This window comes from Rhinatrema bivittatum, chromosome 5, assembly GCF_901001135.1.
Source record: "Rhinatrema bivittatum chromosome 5, aRhiBiv1.1, whole genome shotgun sequence".
Classification (NCBI taxonomy): Eukaryota; Metazoa; Chordata; class Amphibia; order Gymnophiona; family Rhinatrematidae; genus Rhinatrema; species Rhinatrema bivittatum.
Window position 1 is genome coordinate 3,403,580 of NC_042619.1, and position 23,129 is coordinate 3,426,708.

The following is a 23,129-nucleotide window of genomic DNA, read 5'->3' on the forward strand; positions in this document are numbered from 1 at the left end:
TCGTCCCACCAGTTGACTGAAGATTCATCAGAAAAATCAGAGCAAACCATAAGGTCCCTTAAATTTTTACCCCGCTTAAATGCAAAGCGGGGAAACTGTTGTAACTCAGTATGTAAACTAACCACATGCCAGTATTTTTTAATAATATTCTGAACTAAATAAATCTGAGGCGAATACGGCAATACACACATGGTTTTACCCGACGATGTCTGAGTCTGAGATGGTAAAAACAGCAGGTCACGATTCACCCACCTTGCGCGTTTATATGCTTTTCTGATAGAAACATAGAAACATAGAAATGACGGCAGAAGAAGACCAAACGGCCCATCCAGTCTGCCCAGCAAGCTTCACATTTTTTTCTCATACTTATCTGTTTCTCTTAGCTCTTTGGTTCTATTTCCCTTCCACCCCCACCATTAATGTAGAGAGCAGTGATGGAGCTGCAACCAAGTGAAATATCAAGCTTGATTAGTTAGGGGTAGTAGGGGTAGTAACCGCCGCAATAAGCAAGCTACACCCATGTTTATTTGTTTTACCCAGACTGTGTTATTCAGCCCTTATTGGTTGTTTTTCTTCTCCCCTGCCGTTGAAGCAGGGAGCTATGCTGGATATGCGTGTAGTATCAGTTTTTCTTCTCCCCTGCGGTTGAAGCAGGATATGCATTGAAAGTGAAGTATCAGGCTTATTTGGTTTGGGGTAGTAACCGCCGTAACAAGCCAGCTACTCCCCGCTTTGTGAGTGTGAATCCTTTTTCTTCTCCCCTGCCGTTGAAGCAGAGAGCTATGCTGGATATGCGTGAAGTATCAGTTTTTCTTCTCCCCTGCCGTTGAAGCAGAGAGCTATGCGTGAAGTATCAGTTTTTCTTCTCCCCTGCCGTTGAAGCAGAGAGCTATGCTGGATATGTATTGAAAGTGAAGTATCAGGCTTATTTGGTTTGGGGTAGTAACCGCCGTAACAAGCCAGCTACTCCCCACTTGTGAGTGCGAATCCTTTTTTCCACATTTCCTCTTGCTGTTGTAGCTTAGAGTGATGTTGGAGTCACAGTAACCATGTGTATGTTTATTGAATAAGGGTATTATCTCCAGGCAGTAGCCGTCATTCTGGTGAGCCACCCACTCTTTATTGACGGCCTCTTGATTTTATGGATCCACAGTGTTTATCCCACGCCCCTTTGAAGTCCTTCACAGTTCTGGTCTTCACCACTTCCTTCGGAAGGGCATTCCAGGCATCCACCACCCTCTCCGTGAAGAAATACTTCCTGACATTGGTTCTGAATCTTCCTCCCTGGAGCTTCAAATCGTGACCCCTGGTTCTGCTGATTTTTTTCCTATGGAAAAGGTTTGTCGTTGTCATTGGATCATTAAATCCTTTCAAGTATCTGAAAGTCTGTATCATATCACCTCTGCTCCTCCTTTCCTCCAGGGTGTACATATTTAGATTCTTCAATCTCTCCTCATAAGTCATTTGATGAAGACCTTCCACCTTTTTGGTCACCCTTCTCTGGACCGCCTCCATCTTGTCTCTGTCTCTTCGGAGATACGGTCTCCAGAACTGAACACAATACTCCAGGTGAGGTCTCACCAAGGACCTGTACAAGGGGATAATCACTTCCCTTTTCTTACTCGATATTCCTCTCTCTATGCAGCCCAGCATTCTTCTGGCTTTAGCTATCGCCTTGTCACATTGTTTCGCCGACTTCAGATCATTAGACACCATCACCCCAAGGTCTCTCTCCTGCTCCGTGCACATCAGCCTTTCTCCCCCCATCGAATACAGTTCATTCGGATTTCCACTCCCCATATGCATATGTTTAATGGATTATAATAGAGAGGTGTTCTGCTTCTTTGACAAGAGATGAGATAGGTACAGAGGACTGCAACCTTAACAATGATAGTATACGATGTCAAGACATGAGATATGTACAGTGGACTGCAAGTATAATAATTATAATATACGATGTCAAAACATGAGATACATACAATGGACTGCAACCTTAACAATGATAATATACGATGTGAAGACATGCGAATCGTGCAATGGACTACAAATATAATAGAGGGGTGCCGCAAGGTTCATCACTTTCACCCACACTCTTCAATGTCTACCTGCTACCACTATGTCAATTACTTACAAAATTAAGCCTTAAACACTTCCTTTTCGCAGACGACGTACAGATCGTGATCCCCATAAAAGAATCAATCTCAAAAACAATGGAATACTGGGACACTTGCTTATTAGAAATTAAACTTCTCCTCAACAGTCTAAATCTTGTGCTCAATGCTTCAAAAACAGAATTCCTGCTCATATCACCGGAAAACAATAACATACTTCCAAAACCACCCACACTCCTTCAAACAGCCCATGTAAGAGACCTAGGAGCCATACTAGACAATCGTCTCAACCTCAAACCATTCATTAATCAAACCACAAAGGATTGCTTCTACAAATTGCATATTCTGAAAAGAATTAAACCACTCTTCCACGCTCAGGACTTTAGAACAATCTTGCAAGCAATAATCTTTTCCAAACTAGATTATTGCAACTCGTTACTACTAGGCCTCCCAGCTTCTTACACCAAACCTTTACAAATGGTTCAGAACTCTGCAGCCAGAGTCCTCACAAATTCCAGGAAAATCGACCACATTTCACCTATCCTCAAAAACCTCCATTGGCTACCAATCCATTATAGAATCATGTACAAAACCATCAACATCATATACAAAACTATCAACCAACACACGCAAATCGACCTACAAATACCACTTAAAAAATACACTTCCGTCAGACCCATCAGGGAATACTACAAAGAGTCACTCCAAATTCCAAAGGCCAAAACCTTCCAACATAAATCTTTGAGTCTCAGAGCCTTCTCTTCAGCAGGTCCAGCTCTCTGGAACTCTATCCCACCAGATTTGAGACAGGAGCCATGCCTTCTAACATTTAGGAAAAGACTAAAAACTTGGCTTTTCAAAAAAGCATTTCCAAGCCCTGAATAAAACTTCACGCAACAGCACAATTGGATCCAAATTCTGTGTCATATTTATTCATATTCTGTGTCATACTTAGCCTTCTGGTTACGTATGTTCCATCTCACAGTGATGTACCGCCACATTTATTCGCATAGTCTTATCTACTCATCTTGCTAATTTTTTACATTAATCGGCTGAAATGTAAATATTGCTCTGTTCTTTTCTCTCCCCCCTTCCAGTTCCAAGTTAATTTTTCCCTGTTTTATTGTAACTTTCTCACATCCTTTTTCTGATTCCCTGTATTTAAAGTTCAAGGTTTTTATTGAGAATATTGTTTACTACGCTACGTTATGTTTTTCACACTTTGTTAATTGTAAACCGGGTTGATGTGATGCCTGTCATGAAACTCGGTATAACAAAAACAATAAATAAAATAAATAAATAAATAAATATAATAATGATAATATACAATATCAAGAGATGAGATACATACAGAGGACTGCAACCTTAACAATGATAGCATACGATGTCAAGACATGAGATATGTACAGTGGACTGCAACCTTAATAATGATAATATATGATGTCAAGACATTAGTTGTGTGCAATGGACCCTTAATAATGAAAATAGATGACATCAATGACATGAGATTTGTGCATTGGACTGCAGCCTTAACACAGTAATATAGTTAGAAAGGCAGAAAAATACCAAATGGTCCATCCAGTCTGCCCAGCAAGTTTCATAAGGTAGTAACCACCTCTCCGTGCAGGTAGGCCCATGTCTCTGTTAAGGGCAGGTTACCCCCATGTTACCATTAAATGTAGTAACTGTTGCTCTGTGCAGGTTACGCCCAAGCCTGATGTTAAGGGCAGTAATATTTACAATCAAACAATGTTGCTTAAACATGCTTTGGTGATAGAAGCAGTCCTGTGCTTTTACCCCACATGCAGGATACATGCAATGAACTGCATTTAAATTATGGAGATGTTGATCAAAATTACTCAGCTTGATATAATATTTGCCAGTTGGTGAGGTTATGATAATTCCCCCAGTTAGGATAGGAGAAAGTTTCCAGAGACTGTTATTGCAGAAACATGGAGAGATTGATTTGACTGCAGTTTTCACAGAGAGTCACGATTTTTCACTTTGAAATAAGGGAACCTGTGATTGCGGCTCTAACCAGTGATTGTCATCGTTTTCACTTGTGTTTCTGAGGTCTTTTTCTCCCCATAAACATTTATTAAAAATGTATCAAAAACATTTTTTTACGGAAGATCCTCTTTGCATTATTTATGGATGTGAGGCCATTTCTGTTTGTTTTCCTCTGCTTGGTTTAATTCATTAGTTCCTGTATGGATGATGATATATTTGTGGTTCTTGAATCTATAGCACAATTTGCTTTCTTCTTTCTCTCTGTGCATTTGATTTTAAGCCTCTTCTTTTTCGGAACAAGCCATTTGAATCAATAAGGACTGGAGGGTGGGCAATGTAACCCAAGTATTTAAAAAGGGCTCCAGGGGCGATCCGGGAAACTACAGACCGGTTAGCCTGACTTCAGTGCCAGGAAAAATAGTGGAAAGTGTTCTAAACATCAAAATCACAGAACATATAGAAAGACATGGTTTAATGGAACAAAGTCAGCATGGCTTTACCCAGGGCAAGTCTTGCCTCACAAATCTGCTTCACTTTTTTGAAGGAGTTAATAAACATGTGGATAAAGGTGAACCGGTAGATGTTGTATACTTGGATTTTCAGGAGGCGTTTGACAAAGTTCCTCATGAGAGGCTTCTAGGAAAAGTAAAAAGTCATGGGATAGGTGGCGATGTCCTTTCGTGGATTACAAACTGTTTAAAAGACAGGAAACAGAGAGTAGGATTAAATGGGCAATTTTCTCAGTGGAAAAGGGTAAACAGTGGAGTGCCTCAGGGATCTGTACTTGGACCGGTGCTTTTCAATAAATATATAAATGACCTGGAAAGGAATGCGACTGCTATGACCTCGGCCTTCGGCTGATGTTGAGAGCATGGATGCGCAGTCGCTATCTCATGGGAGAGCGTGAGCCCCTGAACCACGGCATGACTCAGGGAGGAGCCCCAAGGCACACCATGGGAGGTGAGAGCATGCAAGCACGGGCGGAGCAAGAACAAAGCAGGACTGGAACCATGGCAAGGAACTTCGGAGCAGGAACAGGGCAGGCTCAGCCCTCCGCTGGACCTACACGCACCAGTGTGACCCAGCAACGCAATGCTGGTCACAAGAGTAGCCCTCATGCCACTCGGTAGCCCTTTTGGGCCCGCCGCTTGGGAACGATGAGTGCGTGAGGCCAGACGGAGGTTGAGGACAGGAACAAGACAAGACAGGAACTCTGGAACTAGGAAGACTCAGACGAAGACTTGGATACTCAGAAGACTCTGGCAAGGATTCAGGATTCAGACGAAAGTACTGGGTGAGAACTGCATTGCAGCACACCCTACACAGCCGCCCATGGCAGGTCACGGACCACGCTGAGCGCGAAGCAGACTCCAGGCAAGGAAGTGGAACCTGAGACTGGAACATGATGAGTGTGCTGCAGCAGTCAAAAAAGCAAACAGAATGTTGGGAATTATTAGGAAGGGAATGGTGAATAAAACGGAAAATGTCATAATGCCTCTGTATCGCTCCATGGTGAGACCACACCTTGAATACTGTGTACAATTCTGGTCGCCGCATCTCAAAAAAGATATAATTGCGATGGAGAAGGTACAGAGAAGGGCTACCAAAATGATAAAGGGGAATGGAACAGCTCCCCTATGAGGAAAGACTAAAGAGGTTAGGGCTGTTCAGCTTGGAGAAGAGACGGCTGAGGGGGGATATGATAGAGGTGTTTAAAATCATGAGAGGTCTAGAACAAGTAGATGTGACTTGGTTATTTTCACTTTTGAATAATAGAAGGACTAAGGGGCATTCCATGAAGTTAGCAAGTAGCACATTTAAGACTAATCGGAGAAAATTCTTTTTCACTCAACGCACAATAAAGCTCTGGAATTTGTTGCCAGAGGATGTGGTTAGTGCAGTTAGTGTAGCTGGGTTCAAAAAAGGATTGGATAAGTTCTTGGAGGAGAAGTCCATTAACGGCTATTAATCAATTTTACTTAGGGAATAGCCACTGCTATTAATTGCATCAGTAGCATGGGATCTTCTTAGTGTTTGGATAATTGCCAGGTTCTTGTGGCCTGGATTGGCCACTGTTGGAAATTGGATACTGGGCTTGATGGACCCTTGGTCTGACCCAGTATGGCAATTTCTTATGTTCCTATGAAGATTCAGTAGAGGCCTGCACTGAGGTGCGCCCTACACAGACGCCTGTGGCTGGTCGCAGACCACGCTGAAGCAGAGCAGGATTGGCAGAGTCTTAGACATGAACGGAAGCAGACAGAAGGGACTCCAAAGACCAGGACAGGATTCAAGACTCAGGATTCTCAGAAGCAAGGCATTAAAAACAGAAGTCTCTTGGAGGCTTACGCTGCAGATGAGAAGAAGGCCCTGTACTGCGAAGCGACTCTATCCAGCCCCCTCATGGGCTGGTTCATGGACCATGATGGTGGCACGCAAGGAAAGGAGGGTGCAAGGAATCTGGGAACTGTTTGCAGAGGTGAAGATGAAGACATCAGGACCAGGACATCAGGACTTTCAGAAACGGAACCACAGAACATCAGGACTTGAAACAGGCGATGAAGGAGCTCTGATGAAGGACACGACCAGGAACATCAGGATAAGAAGACGAGGAACACAGAACAAAGAGCCATCTAGACAAGTGAAGACCTCGGAAGACCTTGACCTGAAGAGGAACACAGACAACTGTAAATTCTGGATCCGAAGGCCCTGAGGAACAGGAACTGAGATCTTTTATAGGGCTGAAGCAGGAAGTTGAAAGAGACTGGCTTCCGATGGGGCCACAGGTTTTTCCCACCGCTGGCCCTTTAAATCAAAAGAAGAGGCATGCGCCGGCACCTAGAGGAGGGGTCGGCAGCGTCTACAGCAGCGGCACTAGGATGCGCAGGGCAGCGACGGCGGCCGGGCCACGGAGAGTGGCCTATCGGCAAGTGAGGTAATCAAATTTGCAGATGATACAAAATTATTCAGAGTGGTTAAATCACAAGCAAATGTGATAAATTGGGCATCTAAATGGCAGATGAAATTTAAAATGGATAAGTGCAAGGTGTTGCATATAGGGGAAAATAACCCTTGCTGTAGTTACACAATATTGGGTTCCATATTAGGTGCTACAACCCAAGAAAGAGATCTAGGTGTCATAGTGGATAATAATTTAAAATCGTCGGCTCAGTGTGCTGCAGCAGTCAAAAAAGCAAACAGAATGTTGGGAATTATTAGGAAGGGAATGGTGAATAAAACGGAAAATGTCATAATGCCTCTGTATCGCTCCATGGTGAGACCGCACCTTGAATACTGTGTACAATTCTGGTCACCGCATCTCAAAAAAGATATAATTGCGATGGAGAAGGTAGAGAAGGGCAACCAAAATGATAAAGGGGATGGAACAGCTCCCCTATGAGGAAAGGTTGAAGAGGTTAGGGACTTTTCAGCTTGGAGAAGAGATGACTGAGGGGGGATATGATAGAGGTGTTTAAGATCATGAGAGGTATTGAACGGATAAATGTGAATCGGTTATTTACTCTTTCGGATAATAGGAAGACTAGGGGGCGCTCCATGAAGTTAGCATGGGGCACATTTAAAACTAATCGTAGAAAGTTCTTTTTCACTCAATGCACAATTAAACTCTGGAATTTGTTGCCAGAGGATGTGGTTAGTGCAGTTAGTGTAGCTGTGTTTAAAAAAGGATTGGATAAGTTCTTGGAAGAGAAGTCCATTACCTGCTATTAATCAATTATACTTAGGGAATAGCCACTGCTATTAATTGCATCAGTAGCATGGGATCTTCTTAGTGTTTGGGTACTTGCCTGGTTCTTATGGCCTGGAATGGCCACTGTTGGAAACAGGATGCTGGGCTTGATGGACCCTTGGTCTGACCCAGCATGGCAATTTCTTATGTTCTTATATTTTTAGCCTGTCTGCTGTTATTTTAGGATCTGTTTGCTGGATCTCTGGGGGTTTTTGGAGACTGGGTTACCTGGGCTCTGCTCTGTGTCCTGACCTTTGATTGCTCCTTGTCACATTTTGTTTGCTGGGTCTCAGTTCAGTGTTCCCAGGATTGGGCTTTTGCTGCTACCTGAGATAATGTTAATGAGATGTAGCTATCCTTAGGTATTTATATTGCATTTTAATGGTTGCTGCCATGAGTTAGTGGCCACTTGCTGCTAATCTCTTCTTTCTGGCTCCCTGCATTATAATTTTATGCTGTCGTATTTTGCTGTCAACTACGTTGCTGTTGTAGTCATCAGCCCTGAACAAACTGGATTTGGAACGGAGGAAAAGAAATTATGTAATTAAATTAGATGGCTGCAAACCCAGAAGCTGTCAGAAGGCAGATTTCAGAAATAAGGACGTCCGCTTGCATACTTGGAATTAAGAGTGAAGGATCAGGTTATGGGTGAGACTTGAGTGGCTCCCGTATCCTCTCTTCATCAGATCACCCTGATTACTCTCCCAAGCTCCTCGCAGATAGATTGAGTTAATCTAACAAAACACTCTCACCTTCAACTTGTTTACTGACCTTAATTGCACAGAAATGAAGAAACCGCAGCTGCTCGCTGCCCCTGACTGGACTGACTGCAGCTTAGGATACTGGGAGTGGGGAGAGGAAGAGACTAGGGCAGGAGGGGCGGGAAGGCGGTGTTGGGGGAGAGCAATGTATATGTAGCATGGAGAGGACTGTGTTTGTGTAGGACGGAAAGGGTTCTGTTTGTGGTGGAGGGGGGTGGGGTGCATTGTTTGTGTAGGATAGGAAGAGCTGTGTTTCTGATGAAGGTGGAGGTGGTCTATATGTAAGAATGCAATTTTGGGAACAGGGAAGGAAGTGTTGGGGGAGCAGTGCGTATTTAGGATGGGGAGGGCAGTGTTTGTGGTGGAGGGGGAGGGGGAGAGCAGTGTGCGTGTGTAGGATATGGAGGTAGTATTTGTGGTGGAGGGGGAGAGCAGTGTGTGTGTAGGATAGGGAGGTAGTGTTTGTGGTGGAGGGGGAGAGCAGTGTGTGTGTGTGTAGGATAGGGAGGTAGTGTTTGTGGTGGAGGGGGAGAGCAGTGTGTGTGTGTAGGATAGGGAGGTAGTGTTTGTGGTGGAAGGGGGAGAGCAGTGTGCGTGTGTGGGATATGGAGGTAGTGTTTGTGGTGGAGGGGAAGAGCAGTGTGTGTGTAGGATAGGGAGGTAGTGTTTGTGGTGGAGGGGGAGAGCAGTGTGTGTGTAGGATAGGGAGGTAGTGTTTGTGGTGAAGGGGGAGAGCAGCGTGTGTGTGTAGGAAATGGAGGTAGTGTTTGTGGTGGAAGGGGAGAGCAGTGTGTGTGTGTGTGTAGGATAGGGAGGTATTTTTTGTGGTGGAGGGGGAGAGCAGTGTGTTTGTGTAGGATAGGGAGGTAGTGTTTGTAGTGGAGAGAGGGAGAGCAGTGTGTGTGTAGGATAGGGAGGTAGTGTTATTGGTGGAGGGGGAGAGCAGTGTGTGTGTAGGATAGGGAGGTAGTGTTTGTGGTGGAGGGGGAGAGCAGTTTGTGTAGAATAGGGAGGTAGTGTTTGTAGTGGAGAGGGAGAGCAGTGTGTTTGTAGGATAGGGAGGTAGTGTTTGTGGTGGAGGGGGAGAGCAGTGTGTGTGTGTGTGTGTGTAGGATAGGGAGGTAGTGTTTGTGGTGGAGGGGGAGAGCAGTGTGTGTGTGTGTGTGTGTGTGTAGGATAGGGAGGCAGTGTTTGTGGTAGAGGGGGAGAGCAGTGTGTGTGTGTGTGCAGGATAGGGAGGTAGTGTTTGTGGTGGAGGGGGAGAGCAGTGTGTGTGTGTAGGATAGGGAGGTAGTGTTTGTGGTGGAGGGGGAGAGCAGTGTGTGTGTGTGTATGTGTGTGTAGGATAGGGAGGTAGTGTTTGTGGTGGAGGGTGAGAGCAGTGTGTGTGTGCAGGATAGGGAAGTAGTGTTTGTGGTGGAGGGGGAGAGCAGTGTGTGTGTGTGTGTGTAGGATAGGGAGGTAGTGTTTGTGGTGGAGGGGGAGAGCTGTGTGTTTGTGTAGGATAGGAGGTAGTGTTTGTGGTGGAGGGGGAGAGCTGTGTGTTTGTGTAGGATAGGGAGGTAGTGTTTGTAGTGGAGGGGGAGAGCAGTGTGTGGGGGTGTAGGATGGCGAAGGCAGTGTTTGTGGGGGAGGGGGAGAGGAGTGTGGGTGTGTGTAGGATGGAGAAGGCAGTGTTTGTGGGGGAGGGGGAGATCAGTGTGTGTGTGTGTGTAGGATAGGGAGGTAGTGTTTGTGGGGGAGGGGGAGAGCAGTGTGTGTGTAGGATGGGGAGATAGTGTTTGTGGTGGAGGGGGAGAGCAGTGTGTGTGTGTGTAGGATAGGGAGGTAGTGTTTGTGGGGGAGGGGGAGAGCAGTGTGTGTGTGTGTGTGTGTGTGAAGGATGGGGAGGTAGTGTTTGTGGTGGAGGGGGAGAGCAGTGTGTGTGTGTGTGTGTGTAGGATAGGGAGGTAGTGTTTGTGGTGGAGGGGGAGAGCAGTGTGTGTGTGTAGGATAGGGAAGTAGTGTTTGTGGTGGAAGGGGAGATCAGTGTGTGTGTGTGTGTGTGTGTAGGATAGGGAGGTAGTGTTTGTGGTGGAGGGGGAGAGCTGTGTGTGTGTGTAGGATAGGGAGGTAGTGGAGGGGGGGAGCAGTGTGTGTGTAGGATGGGGAGGGCAGTGTCTGTGTGTCTGACACCTGTCTGTCCTTCTTTCTATAGGCATTCCCTCCTTGCCCCTAAGAGAGGGAGTGGTGGGCGGCCCCTCAGCTGTTTGGGGTGTGTGAAAGGTTTCTTCACGGCGCCAGTGGTTGTGTTTTACTGCAATGTGGTGTCCTACGTCGGCTTCCTCTGGCTCTTTGCCTATGTGCTTACCATGGATTTCCAGGCCTCCCCCGTCTGGCAGGAGCTCCTCTTGTACGGATGGATATTTACCCTGCTCTGCGAGGAGCTCAGACAGGTGAGCTCTGCCCCCCCTCCTCCATCCCTCCATGATGCCTGCCTGCCCTCCCCCTCCTCCATTCCTCCATGATGCCTGCCTGCCCTCCCCCCTCCTCCATCCCTCCATGATGCCTGCCTGCCCTCACCCTCCTCCATCCCTCCATGATGCCTGCCTGCCCTCACCCTCCTCCATCCCTCCATGATGCCTGCCCTCCCCCTCCTCCATTCTTCCATGATGCCTGCCTGCCCTCCCCCCTCCTCCATCCCTCCATGATGCCTGCCTGCCCTCCCCCCTCCTCCATCCCTCCATGATGCCTGCCTGCCCTCCCCCACCTCCATCCCTCCATGATGCCTGCCTGCCATCTCCCCTCCTCCTCTATCCTTTGGTGAAACCTGGCTGCCATCTTCTTTCCTCCATCCCTCCCTTAAGCCTGGCTGCCATCTCTCCTCCTCCTCTATCCTTCCGTGATGCCTGGCTGCCGTCTCCCCTGCTCTGGATGCGGCTGTCTCTCCTCCTCCTCCCTCTTATTGATGTTCGGCTGTCACCATCCCTTGATAAAAGTCTACTCCTGCTGCTTCTATCTCCTCACATCCTCCTAAGATCTGAGAGCTCCTCCCCTCACACTTCCTCATAATAATGTCTGGTAACTCCTCCCTCTCATGCCCCCCCCTCCCCTGAGGAGGTCTGACCCTCCTCTCCCTCACACCCTCCTGTCTCAATGTCTGGCAGCTCCTCCCCCTAACACCCCCTGCCCCTCACACTCTCTGTGACCAGGTCTGGCAGCTGTGCCACTCATAACTCCCCTGTGATAGTGTCTGGCAGCTGTGCCCCTCATAACTCCCCTGTGATAGTGTCTGGCAGCTGTGCCCCTCATAACTCCCCTGTGATAGTGTCTGGCAGCTGCTACCCTCATAACTCCCCTGTGATAGTGTCAGGCAGCTGCTACCCTCATAACTCCCCTGTGATAGTGTCTGGCAGCTCCTCCCCCTCATAACTCCCCTGTGATAGTGTCTGGCAGCTGTGCCTCTCATAACTCCCCTGTGATAGTGTCTGGCAGCTGTGCCCCTCATAACCCCCCTTTGATAGTGTCTGGCAGCTGTGCCCCTCATAACTCCCCTGTGATAGTGTCTGGCAGCTGTGCCTCTCATAACTCCCCTGTGATAGTGTCTGGCAGCTGCTGCCCCTCATAACTCCCCTGTGATAGTGTCTGGCAGCTGTGTCCCTCATAACTCCCCTGTGATAGTGTCTGGCAGCTGTGTCCCTCATAACTCCCCTGTGATAGTGTCTGGCAGCTGCTGCCCCTCATAACTCCCCTGTGATAGTGTCTGGCAGCTGTGCCCCTCATAACTCCCCTGTGATAGTGTCTGGCAGCTGTGCCCCTCATAACTCCCCTGTGACAGTGTCTGGCAGCTGCTGCCCCTCATAACTCCCCTGTGATAGTGTCTGGCAGCTGTGCCCCTCATAACTCCCCTGTGACAGTGTCTGGCAGCTGCTGCCCCTCATAACTCCCCTGTGATAGTGTCTGGCAGCTGTGCCCCTCATAACTCCCCTGTGATAGTGTCTGGCAGCTGCTCCCCCTCATAACTCCCCTGTGATAGTGTCTGGCAGCTGCTCCCCCTCATAACTCCCCTGTGATAGTGTCTGGCAGCTGCTCCCCCTCATAACTCCCCTGTGATCGTGTCTGGCAGCTGTGCCCCTCATAACTCCCCTGTGATCGTGTCTGGCAGCTGTGTCCCTCATAACTCCCCTGTGATAGTGTCTGGCAGCTGTGCCCCTCATAACTCCCCTGTGACAGTGTCTGGCAGCTGCTGCCCCTCATAACTCCCCTGTGATAGTGTCTGGCAGCTGTGCCTCTCATAACTCCCCTGTGATAGTGTCTGGCAGCTGTGTCCCTCATAACTCCCCTGTGATAGTGTCTGGCAGCTGTGCCTCTCATAACTCCCCTGTGATAGTGTCTGGCAGCTGTGCCTCTCATAACTCCCCTGTGATAATGTCTGGCAGCTGCTACCCTCATAAATCCCCTGTGATAGTGTCTGGCAGCTGCTGCCCCTCATAACTCCCCTGTGACAGTGTCTGGCAGCTGTGCCTCTCATAACTCCCCTGTGATAATGTCTGGCAGCTGCTACCCTCATAACTCCCCTGTGATAGTGTCTGGCAGCTGTACCTCTCATAACTCCCCTGTGATAGTGTCTGGCAGCTGTGTCCCTCATAACTCCCCTGTGATAGTGTCTGGCAGCTGTGCCTCTCATAACTCCCCTGTGATAGTGTCTGGCAGCTGTGTCCCTCATAACTCCCCTGTGATAGTGTCTGGCAGCTGTGCCTCTCATAACTCCCCTGTGATAGTGTCTGGCAGCTGTGCCTCTCATAACTCCCCTGTGATAATGTCTGGCAGCTGCTACCCTCATAAATCCCCTGTGATAGTGTCTGGCAGCTGCTGCCCCTCATAACTCCCCTGTGACAGTGTCTGGCAGCTGTGCCTCTCATAACTCCCCTGTGATAATGTCTGGCAGCTGCTACCCTCATAACTCCCCTGTGATAGTGTCTGGCAGCTGTGCCTCTCATAACTCCCCTGTGATAGTGTCTGGCAGCTGTGCCTCTCATAACTCCCCTGTGATAATGTCTGGCAGCTGCTACCCTCATAAATCCCCTGTGATAGTGTCTGGCAGCTGCTGCCCCTCATAACTCCCCTGTGACAGTGTCTGGCAGCTGTGCCCCTCATAACTCCCCTGTGACAGTGTCTGGCAGCTGCTCCCCCTCATAACTCCCCTGTGACAGTGTCTGGCAGCTGCTCCCCCTCATAACTCCCCTGTGACAGTGTCTGGCAGCTGCTCCCCCTCATAACTCCCCTGTGACAGTGTCTGGCAGCTGCTCCCCCTCATAACTCCCCTGTGACAGTGTCTGGCAGCTGCTCCCCCTCATAACTCCCCTGTGACAGTGTCTGGCAGCTGCTCCCCCTCATAACTCCCCTGTGACAGTGTCTGGCAGCTGCTCCCCCTCATAACTCCCCTGTGATCGTGTCTGGCAGCTGCTTCCCCCTCATAACTCCCCTGTGATCGTGTCTGGCAGCTGCTCCCCCTCATAACTCCCCTGTGATAGTGTCTGGCAGCTGTGCCCCTCATAACTCCCCTGTGATAGTGTCTGGCAGCTGCTCCCCTCATAACTCCCCTGTGATAGTGTCTGGCAGCTGCTCCCCCTCATAACTCCCCTGTGATCGTGTCTGGCAGCTGCTCCCCCTCATAACTCCCCTGTGATAGTGTCTGGCAGCTGTGCCCCTCATAACTCCCCTGTGATAGTGTCTGGCAGCTGCTCCCCCTCATAACTCCCCTGTGATAGTGTCTGGCAGCTGCTCCCCCTCATAACTCCCCTGTGATAGTGTCTGGCAGCTGCTCCCCCTCATAACTCCCCTGTGATCGTGTCTGGCAGCTGCTCCCCCTCATAACTCCCCTGTGATCGTGTCTGGCAGCTGTGCCTCTCATAACTCCCCTGTGATAGTGTCTGGCAGCTGCTCCCCCTCATAACTCCCCTGTGATAGTGTCTGGCAGCTGTGCCCCTCATAACTCCCCTGTGATAGTGTCTGGCAGCTGTGCCCCTCATAACTCCCCTGTGATAGTGTCTGGCAGCTGTGCCTCTCATAACTCCCCTGTGATAATGTCTGGCAGCTGCTACCCTCATAACTCCCCTGTGATAGTGTCTGGCAGCTGTGCCCCTCATAACTCCCCTGTGATAGTGTCTGGCAGCTGTGCCCCTCATAACTCCCCTGTGACAGTGTCTGGCAGCTGCTGCCCCTCATAACTCCCCTGTGATAGTGTCTGGCAGCTGTGCCCCTCATAACTCCCCTGTGACAGTGTCTGGCAGCTGCTGCCCCTCATAACTCCCCTGTGATAGTGTCTGGCAGCTGTGCCTCTCATAACTCCCCTGTGATAGTGTCTGGCAGCTGCTCCCCCTCATAACTCCCCTGTGATAGTGTCTGGCAGCTGCTCCCCCTCATAACTCCCCTGTGATAGTGTCTGGCAGCTGCTCCCCCTCATAACTCCCCTGTGATCGTGTCTGGCAGCTGTGCCCCTCATAACTCCCCTGTGATAGTGTCTGGCAGCTGTGTCCCTCATAACTCCCCTGTGATAGTGTCTGGCAGCTGTGCCCCTCATAACTCCCCTGTGATAGTGTCTGGCAGCTGTGCCCCTCATAAGTCCCCTGTGACAGTGTCTGGCAGCTGCTGCCCCTCATAACTCCCCTGTGATAGTGTCTGGCAGCTGTGCCTCTCATAACTCCCCTGTGATAGTGTCTGGCAGCTGTGTCCCTCATAACTCCCCTGTGATAGTGTCTGGCAGCTGTGCCTCTCATAACTCCCCTGTGATAATGTCTGGCAGCTGCTACCCTCATAACTCCCCTGTGATAGTGTCTGGCAGCTGCTGCCCCTCATAACTCCCCTGTGACAGTGTCTGGCAGCTGTGCCTCTCATAACTCCCCTGTGATAATGTCTGGCAGCTGTGCCCCTCATAACTCCCCTGTGACAGTGTCTGGCAGCTGCTCCCCCTCATAACTCCCCTGTGACAGTGTCTGGCAGCTGCTCCCCCTCATAACTCCCCTGTGATAGTGTCTGGCAGCTGCTCCCCCTCATAACTCCCCTGTGATCGTGTCTGGCAGCTGCTTCCCCTCATAACTCCCCTGTGATCGTGTCTGGCAGCTGCTCCCCCTCATAACTCCCCTGTGATAGTGTCTGGCAGCTGTGCCCCTCATAACTCCCCTGTGACAGTGTCTGGCAGCTGCTACCCTCATAACTCCCCTGTGATAGTGTCTGGCAGCTGCTCCCCCTCATAACTCCCCTGTGATCGTGTCTGGCAGCTGCTCCCCCTCATAACTCCCCTGTGATAGTGTCTGGCAGCTGTGCCCCTCATAACTCCCCTGTGATAGTGTCTGGCAGCTGCTCCCCCTCATAACTCCCCTGTGATAGTGTCTGGCAGCTGTGCCCCTCATAACTCCCCTGTGATAGTGTCTGGAAGCTGTGCCCCTCATAACTCCCCTGTTATAGTGTCTGGCAGCTGCTCCCCCTCATAACTCCCCTGTGATAGTGTCTGACAGCTGTGCCCCTCATAACTCCCCTGTGATAATGTCTGGCAGCTGCTACCCTCATAACTCCCCTGTGATAGTGTCTGGCAGCTGTGCCCCTCATAACTCCCCTGTTATAGTGTCTGGCAGCTGCTCCCCCTCATAACTCCCCTGTGATAGTGTCTGACAGCTGTGCCCCTCATAACTCCCCTGTGATAATGTCTGGCAGCTGCTACCCTCATAACTCCCCTGTGATAGTGTCTGGCAGCTGTGCCCCTCATAACTCCCCTGTGATAGTGTCTGGCACCTGCTGCCCCTCATAACTCCCCTGTGATAGTGTCTGGCAGCTCCTCCCCCTCATAACTCCCCTGTGATAATGTCTGGCAGCTGTGCCTCTCATAACTCCCCTGTGATAGTGTCTGGCAGCTGTGCCTCTCATAACTCCCCTGTGACAGTGTCTGGCAGCTGCTACCCTCATAACTCCCCTGTGATAGTGTCTGGCAGCTGTGCCCCTCATAACTCCCCTGTTATAGTGTCTGGCAGCTGCTCCCCCTCATAACTCCCCTGTGATAATGTCTGGCAGCTGCTACCCTCATAACTCCCCTGTGATAGTGTCTGACAGCTGTGCCCCTCATAACTCCCCTGTGATAGTGTCTGGCAGCTGCTGCCCCTCATAACTCCCCTGTGATAGTGTCTGGCAGCTGTGCCCCTCATAACTCCCCTGTGATAGTGTCTGGCAGCTGCTGCCCCTCATAACTCCCCTGTGATAGTGTCTGGCAGCTGCTGCCCCTCATAACTCCCCTGTGATAGTGTCTGGCAGCTGCTGCCGCTCACTCCCCTCTGTAAGGATGCCTGGCAGCAGTTCCCTGTCACAGCCTCTGTAATGATAATTTGGGGACTGCTGATACCTGTGCCTCACTGTGACAAGGTCTAACCTTTTCTCCCTCTCAAACCCTCCTGCCCCTCACCTCCCCCTGTCATGTTCCTGGCAGCTGCTGCCTCTCACACCCCTCTATCTTAACATCTGGTAAATGCTGCCCCTCACATCTCCCATGAGGAGAACTGGGAGGCTGCTCTTCCTCTCTCGCCTTGGCTCCTCACGTGGTCTCTGTACCCCGTCCCTTGCTCCTCAGTGATAGCAGCCATTGTTGTTTCCCCCTCTCAGTGTACAGACTGGCAGTTCCACCCCTTCCCAGAGTGCTCACTGCTGGCTCTCTCCTCCCCATCTCTGGCTGATGACTGGTGGCTCTCGCCTCCCCACCTCTGGCTGATGACTGGTGGCTCTCTCCTCCCCACCTCTGGCTGATGACTGGTGGCTCTCTCCTCCCCATCTTGGGTGATGACTGATGGCTCTCTCCTCCCCATCTCTGGCTGATGACTGGTGGCTCTCTCCTCCCCACCTCTGGCTGATGACTGGTGGCTCTCTCCTCCCCATCTCTGGGTGATGACTGATGGCTCTCTGCTCCCCATCTCTGGGTGATGACTGGTGGCTCTCTCCTCCCCATCTCTGGGTGATGACTGGTGGCTCTCTCCTCCCCATCTCTGGCTGATGACTGGAGGCGCTCTCCTCCCCATCTCTGACTGATGCCTGATGGCTCTCTCCTCCCCATCTCTGGCTGATGCCTGATGGCTCTCTCCTCCCCATCTCTGGCTGATGCCTGATGGCTCTCTCCTCCTCATCTCTGGCTGATGCCTGATGGCTCTCTCCTCCCCATCTCTGGCTGATGACCGGTGGCTCTCTCCTCCCCATCTCTGGCTGATGACCGGTGGCGCTCTCCTCCCCATCTCTGGCTGATGACCGGTGGCGCTCTCCTCCCCATCTCTGGCTGATGACTGGTGGCGCTCTCCTTCCCATATCTTTGTGATGACTGATGGCTCTCTCCTCCCCATATCTTTGTGATGACTGATGGCTCTCTCCTACCCATATCTTTGTGATGACCGGTGGCGCTCTCCTCCCATATCTTTGTGATGACTGGTGGTGCTCTCCTCCCCATAGCTTTGTGATGACTGGTGGCGCTCTCCTCCCCATAGCTTTGTGATGACCGGTGGCGCTCTCCTCCCCATAGCTTTGTGATGACCGGTGGCGCTCTCCTCCCCATATCTTTGTGATGACCGGTATCTGCTTCTTATGCTATGCCTCACTCTGCTCCTCTCTCGGCAGTTGCTGTATGACCCCAATGGAATGGGGTTTGTGAACAAGTCCCGGATGTACATCCTCGAGTTCTGGAACAAGGTGGACGTCCTGACTGTGATCCTATTCCTGGCAGGACTTACCTGCAGGTATTTGCATTCAATCTGTTACGCACATGCTCACATAATAAATACATACTCATGGGGCGGGGGGTAGAGGGTCACGTGATGTGGTGAAGGGAAGCAGATGCAAGTCTGTGTCGCTCTGGGTATCGCTCCCTTATTTATCTTTTATTTTACAAAATCGAGTGTTAGGATTGGTAAGTAAGTGGGTCCTTTGGCTGAGGTGAGAGGTGGTACCGCCCAGAGGAGGAGCCCCGCTGAGCCTCACCATCGGGAGGCACAGCCTTGGCTGTGGGATGATATACAGCAGATGTAGGTGGAGAAAGAGAGGGTTACCCCCAGGAGGCGGGCCATGGAATGACAGCGCAGATGCTGACGTCAGTCTCAGTTCGTATGACAAGAGTCAGGCAATAGCTGCGGCACGTCCCGAGGAGCGGGGGTGCCGGGGAATGTTACAGTCACTGTAATACACTGGGTCTGTAGAGATGGTAGACAAGAGGGTTCCTCGATGGGAGAACACGGCAGTGGTCCGCAGAGCGGGGTACACCGGAGATGATTCCCACGTAGATATCAAGAACAGGATACCACAGCATGGTACTCACAGCGACTGAAGACAAGAGTAGTTCCATAGAAAGCCTCGGGAAGCGAGGCAGGCAGGAGTCCAGGTGAAAGGCATTCTGAGGAGCGGATAGCCAAGAGACGAGGAAGGACCCCCGAGGAGTGGGTACCCGATATTCTCACACCACGGGAACCGGAACCGGAACAACGCTGAAGCGAGAGTAGGTAGATACAGCAAGTGAACTCGTTCCCAAGCCACTGGCTGTCTGGGCTGGTGAGTTTAAATATTGGAGTTGAGTGATGTCATCTGATGGGGACGCCCCTGAGGTTCCCACCATGACGTGGTTAAAGCAGGTCGGGGAGCGAGCGCATGCGCGCCTAGGGAACTATGAGGGCAAGTTGGCGGTCGGCAGAGTCCATGCTGCTCTGGTAGGCCCGGGAACGGAGGCTGGAAGGCCGGTGGTAGGTGGCAGAGGCCGCGAGTTCCCCAACGGAGCCAAGGTAGCAAAAAGAGAGGTAAGCAGAAGCTGTCGCAGCCGTCTTCGGCCGCGGTGCGTAACAGTACCCCCCTTCTTAGGGGCTCTCCCCGGGGGTTTGGGTTTTCTTGGGTGAGAAGTATGGAACTGCTTGATCAATTCTTTATCGAGAATGTTAGTTGCAGGCCCCCAGCTGTTTTCTTCAGGCCCAAAGCCCTCCCATGATATCAGATATTCCCATCATCTTCCTCGTTTCTGTATATCCAGGGCGGCCTGTACTTGATAAGTGATGTCTTCCTCTGATGTCAGAGGTTGAGGTTCAGGCGGCTTTTTGGAAAATTCGGATAAAATGAGAGGTTTAAGTAATGAGACGTGGAAGGCGTTATGAATCTTGAGTGCTGAGGGCAGGCATGGGCTGTACGTAACTGGGCCCAGACGACAAAGTACAGGAAATGGCCCGATGTATCTGGGAGCAAAGCGGACTGAAAATAGTTTCAGACGAATGAATTGAGTACTAAGCCATACTTTATCATCGGGGTTGAATTGAGGAGCTGCCCAATGATGGGTATCATAGCATTTCTTGGACTTCTGGGCAGCTTATTGTATAAGGCGTTTAGTGTCATCCCAGAGTTGATGCAACTCTTGAACGGTGGCTGGCACCACAGGAGAGGCCACTGACAGGGGTAACGGAAGTGGAGGCAGAGGCTGACGACCGTATACCTCTTGGAAGGCGTGGTTATTGCAAGAGAACAATTTTAAATGGTTTCTGTGTGAGAAATGGCAAGATTATGTCAAACATAATGAACAACACAGATCTCAAGCCATATTATTCTGGGCAATAGCGGAGGCAGTACTATGAGGAGAAATAATTGGATACACCAAATGGAAAAAGAGGGACTTAGATAGGGACATGTTGGAGCTTACGAATAAAGTAAGAGAAGCAAAAGGAGTGTTTGTGAACTCTAATTTAGAGGTAGATGGGCAACTGTTCTGGTCCCTTCAAAATCTTCTCAATGATATATTACATCATAAATCGTTAACGTCGGTGACCACTCTTAAGCATAGAGGGCTGGATTTTAAAAGGTACGCGCGGGCGTACATTTCTGCACGCAACCCGGAGCGTGCAAATGTACGCCCGATTTTATAACATGCGCGCACAGCCACACGCATGTTATAAAATCCAGGGTCGGCGCGCGCAAGGGGGTGCACAATTGTGCAACTTGTGTGTGCCGAGCCGCGCAGCCTTCCTCCGCTCCCTCCCCTCCACCTTCCCCTCCCTCCCCCCCTCCCCCTTTACCTTTATCCAATAAGTTGCGCCTGCCTCCGGATAGGAAAAGAGAGGGCAAGCTTAAACAGGCTTTTGAAGTGATGGCTACAAATTTACAAATAGCCATTTGCTGTTTGTATTGCAGCGCGCTCAGGCTTACAGGAAGCTGAAGTGACATAGAAGAGGATTTTCCATCCTTAGAGCCAGGGGCTGCCTCTTTGGCTGATGCTGGCTATCACTTAGCTTGATCAGCTGCTAGGGGAGTGGCCTCCGTTATAGCTACCCAGTGGCTTCTGTGGCTGAGCCATTGCTTGGAAGACAACATTTCCAACTCCAGTTGACCAAACTTCCATTCAATAGGGCGCTTGCTTGGGGAGGAATTGGAAAAGATGGCTAAGGTTTGGGGAGGTCCTCAGGCTGCCAGAGGATAGGAACAGTTCTTCTTCCTGTCCATTCGACTTTTGGGGTCATCCTCATGAGATGGGGCTCCAGTAACCATCTGTTCCACGAAAGGAGTTTGGAAACTTAGGACCTCTTGTGCTGGGTCCTAAGAGCATGATCTTCCCCGTTCCACTCCAGACTATTCCTCTGTCCTCGTGTAGGGATTTGTAGGGCATGGAGTGGAATAAAGTTTGTCCAATGGCTTGTAAAGCCATTGGACAAAGCACTCAAACCCAACCTCCCTCTCATATCAACACCCCCACTACAGGACCCCCACCCACCCTCTCGAAGGAACTACAAACCCCACACTTAACCTCCTGCACATAATAAATTGCCACCTAGCAGAACCGCACACATCTTCTCACTTCTTTCACTGTTGGCCATGCGCTTAGACAAATTTTGTATATAGCCTATGTACATATCATTTCCCCATTGATTCCCTGTACATATTTTTTCCTCATGTATCTGTTCTCACCCCCCCCCTACCCCCTCCTTTGTCGCAATCACCCCCACCCCTCCCTCCCTTAGTTATCAACTTATTTACTCTGTTACTATTGTTTGTTACACACTGTTCCTTGTAAAGGTTTTGCCTATATATTTTTTGGTTTGTAAGTTATCTGTAAACCGGCACGATGTGCAAACGGCTGTCGGTATATAAAATTAAATAAATAAATAAATAAATAAATAAAATAAATAAAGGCCTCAAATGCTATGTGAAGCTCTCAGGCTCCTTCTGGAAGTCCTTTTTAGGTGCTATCATAAGATGGAAGTGGCATCTAAAGCCTGCACTATGAGGCAAATTAATGTATTGATTGTCTCTGCTGAGAAAGGGAAAGGTCCGGCGATGGAAGCTAAAGACACAAGCCTGCTTATGGGCAGAGAGCAGACTGATGCCACCAGCAGAGGTTTACGGGAAGGCAGTTCTCTTAAACGTTACAGACTTGAGAGCTTTAGCAGCCTTGGCTTCCTCCTTCCTGTTCTACTTGCTGCTTGGGTACATCCCACTTGTCTGGACTGGTCTGGCAGGACATTAAAGAAAGTGAAATTTGACTTACCTGCTAATTTCCTTTCCTTGAGTCTTGCTAGACCGGTCCAGAGCCCACTCGGAAGACAGGAGCAGGGCTTTGGAAGAGGCTGAAAGGAGAGATGGAAATCTCCTCCTACATTTCTATGCAGGATGTTTCCCTAACTAGGGACTCTTACTATTTAAAGAAATATTTTTCAATTGACTTTTATTCTTTTCTATTTTCAGGGGAGGTGGTACTTCAATATTAGCTTTGGCAAAAAGTGTATTGACAATTTCTTTGCACTGGAACACTTAGGGAAGTTAGCTTAAAAAATGGATCTCTGCCTGCATCTGCTGATAGGAGGCAGACATAAGCTGCTTGTCTGGGCTTCGAGGTTAGGACTCAAGGAAAGGAAATTAGCAGGTAAGTCAAATTTCACCTTTTCTGCTCTCCCTGCATACCTGTCACTTATACTGGAGGGCTGTTCACACCCACAGACACCTAAAATTATGGATAGGTGAGAGATAAGTATTTAAAGGCCCAATACTGAAAGATATCTGGCTACCTATTATCTTATCTGGCTAACCTAGAAGGGATATTCAGCAGCACGACTATGCCACAGAATATACCCTGATAACTTCTAGCTAAACAAATAAGTTATAGGCAGCTAAGTTTAGACCTGCTATTCAGCAAGTAAGTTATTTGGTTAACTTAACTGGATAAATCAAAAATACTGACACTGTCTATTTAGTTGGATAAAAACTTAGTCGGCTAATTGGCAGCTGCTAAACATAGCTGGATATTCAGTGGCTGCCACTTAGTTGGCTAGGTCCCTAGTATTTATCTGGCTAACTAGTTCTAAATATCGGCTCCCCATATATAAATGTCTGCTCTGAGTGTGACAGCTCTGAACTCCATGTCTAGCTGTCACTTGCAGTGGAAGCTCCTCACACCCACACGCATGCATAGGTGGGATAAATGTATTTAAATACATAAATGTCTGCTCTGAGTGTGACAGCTCTGAACTCCATGTC

The 23,129-nt window shown here is 49.5% G+C and overlaps 1 protein-coding gene across 1 annotated transcript in view; it reads left to right on the top strand.

Moving 5' to 3' along the window:
• Positions 1-23,129, top strand: part of LOC115091562 (transient receptor potential cation channel subfamily M member 2-like) — a 246,883-nt gene that overhangs the window by 152,281 nt on the left and 71,473 nt on the right. The window contains exons 17-19 of the mRNA XM_029601742.1: positions 6,365-6,404; positions 10,889-11,065; positions 18,255-18,373. Of these exons, the coding sequence (XP_029457602.1) occupies positions 6,365-6,404; positions 10,889-11,065; positions 18,255-18,373 (336 nt within the window). The remainder of the gene's footprint in view (positions 1-6,364; positions 6,405-10,888; positions 11,066-18,254; positions 18,374-23,129) is intronic.